At 45.4% G+C, this 10,998-nt stretch overlaps 1 protein-coding gene across 1 annotated transcript in view; it reads right to left on the bottom strand.

Moving 5' to 3' along the window:
* Window positions 1–1,347: 1,347 nt before the first annotated feature.
* The window catches only part of Vps72 (vacuolar protein sorting 72 homolog), a 12,903-nt gene continuing 3,252 nt past the window's right edge, over window positions 1,348–10,998 (bottom strand). Inside the window, exons 2-6 of the mRNA XM_021157918.1 lie at window positions 5,924–6,076; window positions 5,538–5,652; window positions 5,012–5,188; window positions 2,906–3,050; window positions 1,348–1,917 (exon numbers count right to left, since the gene is read on the bottom strand). Of these exons, the coding sequence (XP_021013577.1) occupies window positions 1,518–1,917; window positions 2,906–3,050; window positions 5,012–5,188; window positions 5,538–5,652; window positions 5,924–6,076 (990 nt within the window). The 3' untranslated portion in view covers window positions 1,348–1,517. The remainder of the gene's footprint in view (window positions 1,918–2,905; window positions 3,051–5,011; window positions 5,189–5,537; window positions 5,653–5,923; window positions 6,077–10,998) is intronic.

The raw sequence follows: 10,998 nt of genomic DNA, 5'->3' as shown, positions 1-10,998 counted from the left end.
AGGAGCTTCAGTTGGGGAAATGCCTCCACGAGATCCAGCTGTAAGGCATTTTCTCTACTAGTGATCAAGGGGGAAAGGCCCCTTGTGGGTGGGACCATCTCTGGGCTGGTAGTCTTGGTTCTATAAGAGAGCAGGCTGCGCAAGCCAGGGGAAGCAAGCCAGTAAGTAACATCCCTCAATGGCCTCTGCATCAGTTCCTGCTCCCTGACCTGCTTGAGTTCCAGTCCTGACATCCTTTGGTGATTAACAGCAATGTGGAAAGTATAAGCTGAATAAACACTTTCCTCCCCAACTTGCTTATTGGTCATGATGTTTGTGCAGGAATAGAAACCCTGACTAAGACAGGCTAAGAGAGTTAAATATGGATAACCCAGGTAAGTGTAATAAAAATGATAGACTTGAGTGAAGGCATCTTTATGATGCCCACTACTTAGTAAATATATGCTACTAAAAAGGACAGAGCTGGAACAGTGATTTACTCCTCTAGGCCCAGCGCTTGGAAGGTTGAGGTGGGAGGCTTGTTTGAGCCCAGGAGTCTGAAATTAGTCTGGATAATTTAGCAAGAACTTGGTGGTTTTTATTTTTTAATTTTTTTTTTTCGAGACAGGATTTGTCTGTATAGCCCTGGCTGTTCTGGAACTCACTCTGTAGACCAGGTTGGCCTCAAACTCAGAAATCCGCCTGCCTCTGCCTCACACGTGCTGGGATTAAAGGCGTCACCACCATGCCCAGCAAAACCTTGTTTTATACACACATACACACACACACACACACACACACGGGGCTGGAGAGATGGCTCAGTGGTTTCCAGAGGAACTGAGTTCAATTCCCATCACCAACATGGCAGCTACAATGTCAGTAACTTCATTCTAGTTGATTCAATGCTAGCTTCCCATTCTCCATGTACAACATGTATGCTATGGTGTTCACATACATGCAAAAGAAAAAGAAAAAAGAGACAGCTTTTAATAAGACTACTATCAAACTATAAAAAGGCCCAGGACACAGTGTGGTAGCCAAGCCTAAGTTTAGCACTTGGGAGCAAAGATCTTACTTGAGGCCAGTCTGAGCTGTGTAGAGATGCCTGTCTCAAAAAAGAGAGGGAAATAAAATAAATAGAGAGAGAGAGAAGAGAAGAGAAGAAAGAAAAGAAAGGAAAAGAAAAGAAAAGGAAAAAGGAAGAAAAGAGGGAAACAGAAGAAAGCAAACAAGGTTGAGGGGGTATTTCGGCAGTGGGCCACTTGTCCAGCAGAAACAAGGCCATGTGTTCAATCCTAGCACAAACAAAACCAAAACAACCCAAATACACAACACACTCACACATTCATAAATAATCTTGCCCCAACCTTACAGATCAGACAAAAAGGATTTTACCATTTTATTAGATTAAAAAAATGAAGAGCACAAGCAAATGAAATGAACTAGGGAGGGACTGAAGGAAACATGGGCGAAGGTCGGCAGGGACCGAGAGTGGAAGGGTCAGGTCAGGAGAGGGACTGTCTAGGGGTCAGGTGTCTCTATTTGATGACAATCTTCTGACGCAAGGCTCGAGGCCCAGAGCCAGGGAGTGGCTCGGGGGGTGGGGGCCCAGGGCCCAGCGCTGAGGCGGTGGGTGGAAGTCCGTGGGCAGTGATGTACTTCTTATATGCCTCACGGATGATCTTGAAGGCTCTAGCAGTGGCATAGGGTATGTCTGTAACAGGGTCCCGGTACAAAGCTGGACGGTGAGTCACTGGGCAGACTTCCCGCACCGGGACCTTCGGGGGTCGCCCCTGGGGGAACCACTCTTCAAACGTTGCGTCATCACTGAACGTGATGAAGGTGCGAGAGCAGTGAGCAGGAGGGACGGCAGCGGCTGCTCCAGTCCCGGTCCCAGCATGTGGAGCCAGTGCAGAGGCTGTAGGAGCAGGATCAAGGCTGAGGGCAAGAGAAAAAAATCACAAAATGCTGCGGAGACAGACAAAGGAAGGCTACGGTAGGCTGGGTTTGCTGGCTGTGACCTCAGTATTTACCAGGCCATGGGGCTGGAAAGATGGCTCAGCAGTTAAGAGCTGGACTACTCTCCCAGGATAGAGGTTTGAGTCTTAGCACTCAAACAGTGGCTCACAACCATCTGTAACTTCAGTTCCAAGGAATATGTTACCCTCTTCTGGCTTCAATGGGTACCAGGCCAGACAAAGCAGGCAAAACACTGATATACATTAAAATAAAATAAATAAATAAGCAAACAAACAAATAATACAATAAAATAAAAAGTTGGGCATGATGATTCACATTTGTGACCCCAATACTAAGGAGAAAGAGGCAGGTAGATCATGAATACTAGCCTGGGCTACATAAGGAGTTCCAGGCCAGCCAGAGCTACAGAGTGAGACCAACTCAAAACAAAACAACAGGAAGTGTCAGAGCCATTTGTCTGCTTCTCAAGTAGAGTAAAAGTCTGCCCGCCAGGCAGAGTCAAGGCAGGTCAGGGTCTGCTGCCAGATTTCCTGGCCTGCTGACATAAAACGTTAGGAAGAGATACACGTAAGGCTCAAGAGGAGGAGCTAAACATTCTATTAACCTCGGAGGAAGGAACAGGGAGGCCTCAGGATGGGATCAGATACCCTATATACATGGCAGCAATTGTTTCTGCTAGCTTGTTAGTTTTATATCCTGAGATACTGTGCAGTATCAGAAGGCTATGCGCATTACACTTGGGCTACTACAGTACTCACTGACAGTCCTCCCAGACCCCTCTCTTGTCCTGTGTCTGCTGTCTTCTCTTTGATTATCCTCACTCCCCGCTCAGAGACTACTTAACTGGTGCTGGCAGCCAGCAGAGGGAAGGAATGAGCTGAGGTCTAAATGTGTGCAGTGAGAAAAGTAAGCCCCTAGAGAAGCCAGGGACACGGGGTTCACTCACCCTTCCACGTCCACATTCTCCTCCTTGGGGCCAGGCTCCCCAACAAGCGGCACTGTCACTGAGTGGTAGGTGATTATTGGCCCAGGGCACTTCCGCTTCTTGTGAACCTGCTTCTTTTTGTCAGCCTCCAGCCTTTCATAGGTCTCTGCAGGACAGAAGGGAGAAACGACAGGGTGGTCAGCTTTCCTTTCCCACACTCTGGCCTGGCATCTACTTAAATTACACATATGTATTTACAAGAGTGTATGTACATGAACACATGTGTGGAGAGGTCAGATGACAATGTGCTAGGGTCAGTTCTCGGCGTCCATCGTGTGGATTCCAGGAATTAACTCAGGCTGTCACCAAGTGCTTTACCTGCTGAGCCATCACACCTCTCTAGGCTCTGTCCTGTGATTTTGTTTTTTTTTTCTTTTTTGGGTTTTTGAGACAGGGTTTCTCTGTGTGGCTTTGGCTCTCCTGGAACTCAAGAGATCTGCCTGACTCTGCCTCCCAGGTGCTGAGATTAAAAGTGTGTGTGCAGGGGCTGGTGAGATGGCTCAGTGGGTAAGAGCACCCGACTGCTCTTCCGAAGGTCCAGAGTTCAAATCCCAGCAACCACATGGTGGCTCACAACCATCCGCAACGAGATCTGGCGCCCTCTTCTGGAGTGTCTGAAGACAGCTACAGTGTACTTACATATAATAAATAAATCTTAAAAAAAAAAAAAAAAAAGTGTGTGTGCAACCATTGCCAGCTGCGTCTGCATTCTCTCTCTCTCTCTCTTTTGGTTTTTCTAGACAGAGTTTCTCTGTGTAGCTTTGGCTGTCCTGGAACTCTCTCTGTAGACCAGGCTAGCCTTGAACTCAGAAATCCGCCTGCCTCTGCCTCCCCAGTGCTGGGATTAAAGGCGTGCGCCACCACTACCTGGCCTTTTTTTTTTTTTTTTTTTTTTAAGAATTATTTATTATGTATACAGCATTCTGCCTGCCTGCATGCCTGCAGGCCAGAAGAGGACTCCAGATCTCATTATAGATGGTTGTGAGCCACCATGTGGTTGGCTCTGAACTCAGAGGACCTCTGGAAGGAACTCTGAGCCATGTTTCCAGCCCAAGTTTGCATTCTCAAGGGACAAAAAGCAAAACTAAGTGACTCTTCTTTTCAGGCATTTCTATGTAACCCCTCAGTTCCCATTGCTGGCTCCACTGTGTGCCTTGCTAGGTCCTGTGGCACACTGTCAGTTCACTATTGGTATAGCTGTTGCATCATGAAGGGCAGTAGTAACTCACATTAGCTACACATTATCAGGACTATGAAAGATTCAACATGTCTGTTACAGGGACTCAATACATATCTGTTAGTGAGTAAACAGATCACAGTATCTCTGGTCCTTTATCTCTAAATGAACCACAGATCTGTGCTGTTTCTCCACATGGGTACTGTGGACACGGTCCTCTCAAGCCTGGCCAGAGCCCGCCTAGATAGAAATCTCTCCCTGACTCAGACATTTCCTGTTAGAGTCAAGGCTCATACAATCCAGAATGGCCTTGAATGCCTGATTCTGCTGTCTCTGTCTGCCATAGACTGAGATCACAGATCTCCACCACTATGTCTGGTTTGTTTTGACGAGGCGATATTGCTTTCTCTCAAAACAGGAAAAACCAACCAAACAATTGTTATTTTACACTAACTGGAGCTCAGTCACACTGACACCCCTCCCCATACACACAACCCCACCAAGACTCCAGATAAAGATTTCTCTGTGTAGCTCTGGCTGTCCTGAACCCATAGATCTGCCCGTCTCTGCCTCCTAAGCACAGGGATTAAAAGTATGAGCCACCACACCAGGCTTACTTCAGACACTCTTAATTGCCTGATCCCTCTCCTATTATACACCCTCATTTCTTCTTTTTGTGTTTGTTCCCTTTTCCATGTTTCAAGACAACGCTCCTTCTACACAGTCTTGGCTAGACAAGAACTGGTGAAGTGACCAAGCTGGCTTTGAACTCCCCAGTGCTGGGAATATTAAGTATGAACTTTCTAATTATTTTGCTACAAATTTCCAGTTCTCTGGTCCTCTAGGTCTCAGCTTTTCTCATGCACCTACTTTCCCCAAACCAGACTGACCGAGTGAACGTAAGTTGAGCTCTTCAGTGATCTTGGCCTCCCTGAGCAGCTCTTCCTGGGTTAGTGGTCGCTCACAGTGTGGACCCTTCCGCCTCCGGGACTGTCCTTGCCTCTCTTGAACCCGAAGGAACGTTTGTCGTGTGTGCTCAGCTGTAGACTGACGCATGGACTTGCGGCCTGCAGAAAGTGAGATGGGAAGAAAGCTCTGAATTAATTTCTACTTTGTTTTCTTCCTTTAAAAAAAAAAAATGTATGTTCTGACTGTGCAGCTCTGGCTGTCCTGGAATTCATTCTGTAGGCCAGTCTGACCTGGAACTCAGAGCTCCTCGGGCCTCTGCCTCTGGAGCACTGGAATCAGAGCTGTACTACCATAGCACCACATTTCTAGCTTCATTTTCTTGTCTTTTTTGGGGGTGGAAGGGGTTTAAGTCACACATGCGCGCGCGCGCACACACACACACACACACAGAGGATTCTCTTTACAATCAACAGTTATCAACCTCAGTGTCTGCAGACGTAAACTCACTGTCAGAGCCATCATCCTGGAGCTCCAGCGGCAGCAGCGTCTTCTCCTCTCTGGCCTTCTGGGAGCTGCTTGCTGGGGTGCTGACCTTGCGAGGCCTCAAGCTCTTTAGAGGCTCCTGGGGACAAGTTAGAAAGAGACACGGGAAAGTAAGAGGTGAGGATTGTATCCGAGATAATTAGCACCCAGCACAAGGAGGAGAACACACCTAAGACAGGCAGAGCTGGGGCTTAAACCCCAAGACATGTTGGGCAGAGGCAGGCTGGACTCCTTTCCTTTGAGGCAACCTGATCTACATAGCAAGACATTGTTTCAAACAAACAACCCCCACTTCCAGTCCACCCTGTAAGAAAAAATTAAACAGGACCAAGGAAACCATGTCTTCTTACCTTATAGGCTTTGGTGACGACTCTGCGCTTCCTTCTTGGCTCTTCCGCTTCCCCATCACTGGATGGTTCATCCCCTTCATCAATGTCAAAGTCAGAGTCTACCTCATCCTCCGTATCAGACTGGTCTCCTTGATATTCATCATCTCCAGATTCCTATGGGATACAGGGAGATGAGAGCTGGCCGGCCATGGCACAGTTAATGTTCCTTGAGGAGGAAGTGGATCAATTCACTCCCCTGATAAGGCCCATCCAATTCTTTCCTAGTTGGCTCTTCACGCCCCACAGACAAAGTCTTTCCAGTTGACAGTTCTTAGCTTAGTTCCACTGTTTTCTAGTGTTACTGGAGATTGACCTATGCCGTCTATAAAACTCCATGTCAATTACTAGGGCTCTAAAGGCTCTAAATGTGGTTTGCCCTCATTCACTGACCAATAGGACACTGTGATGAAAAGAAGTTGTAGAGTTGTAGCTGGACCATGAGTCACAATGATTCATGACTATAATCCAGCACTCAGGAGGCCTAGCAAGAGGATTGCAGCAAATTTGAGGGCAGCCCAGGTTACACGGTGAGGTCTAGGACAGCATAAGCTACAGTGAGACTCTACATGGAAAAGAAAAAAAAAAAAATCAACCAAATAAGTTGTAACACAGGGAAATAGATATAAAATTCCTTGGTTAACAGAGGGTATAAGAGATGCTGGTCCCAAAAACCTAAATAAGGGCTGAGGATATAGTTCAGTTGGCACAATGCTTATCTAGCACGAAAGAGCCCCTGGGTTCAACCTCCAACACTGAATTAAGTGGGTGCAGTGTTGTAAAACTGCAATATCAGTGCTAAGGCAGTAGGAACAGGAGCGTCACAAGTTCAAAGTCACTGGGGCTAGAGATGGTTCTGGGGTTAAGACCACTAGCTGTTCTTCCAGAGGACCCAGGTTTGAACACACTCACACAGACATACACCAATGCACATAAAATAAAAATAAACAATACACTAAAATCAACAATAAAAAAGATGTTCAAAGTCATCTTTGGTGATGTCTCCAGTTTGAGGCCAGTCTGCAGAACATGAAACCCTGTAACAAAAACACAAAAACTGAGGCTAGAGAGATGGCACTTACTGCAATTTGGGAAGCCCTGGGCTAAGTTCTAGGCATCTACATGGCTGCTGACAACCAGTTATAACTCCAGTTCCACGGATCATACCCTACTTTGATATCCATAAGCAGTGCATGCCCTTGGCGCACATGCCATCATAAGTAAAACATCCATATACATAAAGGAAAACTACATCCTTTTTTAAAAACCCACATAAATAAAAACAAAGACAAATAAATGGGGTGGCACACTCCAGGAGGAATCATGAGTCTGAGGCTACACTCTTGGCTGGAGCTGGAGCTCTACAGCAGAGTAGACCTTGGGTTCAATCTCTATCAGTGTTTAAAAAAAAAAAGTTACAAGCTGGAAATGGTGGTAGGTACCTTCAATCCCAGCACTAGGGAGGCAGAGGCAGGTGGATCTCTGTAGTCAGCCAGTAAGTTCCAGGACAGCCTGGGCTATGTATGCAGAGAGACTTGTCTCAAAAACTATAGAAAAGAAAAAAAAAAAGAAAAGAAAGCAAATCACAGTAGCCTGGTTGGGTAACAGGTCTAAGCTGTAAGGCGTTACTTCTTTATAAAAAGCCAAAGGAACAGAAACTCTTTCCTTTAGAGTTTTTATTTTACTTCTATGTACGTGTATGCATGCATGTGCTTATGTGTGCACATCCCTCTGCAGTTCAGAAGAGAGCATCAGCTCCCAGTACCGGAATTAAAGGCTGTTGTGAGCTGACATGGGGACCGGGGACTGAACTCAGGTCCTCTGAAAGAGAGTACATGCTCTTAACCATTGAGCCATGTCTCTAGCCCCTTGTTTTGTTTTTGTTTTGTTTTGTTTTGTTTTTGTTTTTTGTTTTTTTTTGGTTTTTCGAGACAGGGTTTCTCTGTGTAGTCGTGGCTGTCCTGGAGCTCACTCTGTAGCCCAGGCTGGCCTCGAACTCAGAAATCCGCCTGCCTCTGCCTCCCGAGTGCTGGGATTAAAGGCGTGCGCCACCACGCCCGGCTTGTTTTGTTTTAATAAAAACAGATTTTACCCAAGCTAGCTTCAAACTCTATGGAGCCAAGGATGACCTTGATCTCTTGATCCTCATGTGTCTATTTCCCAAGGGCTGGGATTATAGGCCTGCTACCATACCCAGCAGGGAAACTATATAGTGCTGTATTAACACAGGTAGTGGGTCAGATCTAAACAAAGTGCAGCTTGCTGAAGCTGCTGCATCACTCTGAGGGACAAAAAGGAGGAGAGCCTTGATTTAATACACACGTATTGTTCAAAACAGCCAAGAAGGAAGAGTGAATTACAGGTAGGTGAAAAAGCGGGCAGGTACACACAGCACATTTATAGAATAAGGATTTAGACACAAGCAGAGAGCTTTTTCCTGCCAAGAAGCCATGTTAGGTCCAGTGAAACGGCTCAGCAGGTAAAGAAACTTGACACCTGATTCCAGGACCCACCTGGTAGAGAGAACAACTCCTTCAAGTTGTCCCTTGACTTTTACATGTAGGTGTGGTACATAAACCCTCTGCCATTAAAAGATAGCAAACATTTAAAAGACACCTGCTAGCTGACTGCTCTAGCTCCATCACAGCCTCCTTCTAACAGTGGATGCTTCTCTAGGCCTGTAAGAGTCAAAAGGAGGTGCACACCTTTTTCTTTTCTTTTTTTTTGTTTTTTTGAGACAGGGTTTCTCTGTATAGCCCTGGCTGTCCTGGAACTCACTCTGTAGACCAGGCTGGCCTCAAACTCAGAAATCCACCTGCCTCTGGGATTAAAGGCGTGCACCACCATGCCCAGCTGCACACCTTTTTCAATGGAGAAACACATTTATTGTATGTGGCTGAGTGTTCTGACTGCATGTGTGTATGTGCATGTGTGGGTGTGTGCTCAAGGAGGTCAGAAGAGGGGAGCAGCTCCTTTAGAATGAAGTGATGGATGGTTGTTTAGCATCATGTGGGTGCTAGGAGCCAAACCCAAGTCCTTGACAAGAGCAGCAAGTGCTTTTAGCAGCTGAGCCACCTCTCTACTCCAGGCTTTCTACACAGAAATCTAAATGGCAAAGCCAAAAAACTTATGACCTAATCTGTAGGCCAAGAGGCTCAGTTACCTCATCTGCCTTGTCTCACTATTGATCATCACTATGGAGGTACAGCTGCCGAGAGAATGTGTCCTCCTTCATGAGCACTGGGAAAGAAAATATTTGACTACTATGGATAATGGGATCCACTGAGATTTGGGGTATGTCCATAGAATCTTGCAGAAAGCTATGGGAATTGAGAGTTAGAAAGGCCTGATGTGCAACCTGAGAGAGTTAAAGTTTCAATGGCAGCTACCCTGGGAGGAGGTGTCACTGGACGAAGGGGAAGTCATCAGGCTTGGGCAGAATCTCAAGCATATGCTCTCTCTTCCAGCAGGGACACAACCAGTGGATTGTGTACACATGCTGTCAAAACAAGCAAATAACAAATGGCTGCAATTCTAAGCTAGCCAGCACGAACGACCACTACTCGTCCTAACTACTGTCTGTGAAAGAGACTCAGAACACAGGAACCCTCTCAGCTCTACTCTGGGATTAAGGCACATCACCAGAGGGGAGGCCAAGTTCCTACTATGTTGCTGCTTAGTCTTAGTGTTTTCAGGGCACTATGGATTTATTGTTACAGCACTGGGTCCTTTAATACACAACAAGAGAATGTTCTCTATCCATCAAGCCCGATTACTTTAGTTGTACCTAATATAATAAGAAATTCTCCCTAGAATTTAATGCTAAATAAATTTGACTTTCTTTTTTTTTAAATCCTTTAAAAAAAAAAGATTTATTTATATGAGTACACTGTAGCTGTCTTCAGACACACCCAAAGAGGGCATCAGATCCCATTACAGATGATTATGAGTCACCATGTGGTTGCTGGGAGTTGAACTCAGGACCTCTGGAAGAACAGTCAGTACTCTTTTAACTTTTGAGCCATCTCTCCAGCCCAATTTGTCTTTCTTGAATATACTGTATACTTTGGTCATACAAAAGAACAAATTTAGTTTGGCTGATAGGAAACTCACAGCTATCAAATGCTATTTCCATTTTAACATGGATTCTCGGCAAAATTACTTCTGATTTAAAAATATATATATAATTTTACTCATTATTTGAAAATTTCACACATTAATAAAATATATTTTGTTCGGCTCCTTTTCTATTTTTACTATTCCTAATTTTTGTTTCCATTGTAAGCCTTTTTATATATCCTTTCTGGAAGCATGAGGTGTACGTATTAAATAGCGACTCATAAAACGACAGGAATAGGAAATGAACCTTGGAGGAAGAATGAGAGAGATCTATTTTAAACTAGTTTATTAAAGCTGTGTACATAGTGGCTCCCATTTAGTCATAAAGTCCTGTCCATTCTTTTTCAAAAACTTCCCTTCAACCCTACTTAACACTGTCCCATACCCACCTCCATTCCGTGGTGCTGGGAGCTGGAACCTCCAGCTAAGCTAAGCAAATTACCCCTGAACAGCAGTGTCCTCCCCAGTCCAGCCCTTGTCTGTATTTCTTTTCTGCCCTTACCCTCTTTAGGCTTTACTCATTAGGGTTTGTTTGTCTGTAAGGCTGAGTCAAGATGGAACTGGAAACACAGCCCATGTGGCCTGGAACCAGAGATCATCCTCCTGTACCACTTCCCTGAGACTACCAGCACTAGAGAAATCTTTTTAACCAAAAAGTTAATGATGGAACTTTGATGCCTCATTTCAGACCTTTAAATGAGAAGTCAAACTGCTTAATATTGCTTCACTATGGTCTACAAAATCTGACTGGGAGGTGAGAGGGGGAATACAAGGGTAGTGACAAATACCTACAGTTCCAGGACTCAGGAGTGTGAGGCAGAAGGGCTACCTAGGCTTTGAGACTATATGTAGCTGGGCAGTAGTGATGCATGCCTTTAATCCCAGCTCTTGGGAGGCAGAGGCAGGTGGATTTCTGAGTT

The sequence above is a fragment of the Mus caroli genome, chromosome 3 (assembly GCF_900094665.2).
Source record: "Mus caroli chromosome 3, CAROLI_EIJ_v1.1, whole genome shotgun sequence".
In the NCBI taxonomy this organism is placed as follows: Eukaryota; Metazoa; Chordata; class Mammalia; order Rodentia; family Muridae; genus Mus; species Mus caroli.
Note: the sequence above shows the minus strand (reverse complement) of the source record. Positions and strands in the feature narration are given on the sequence as shown.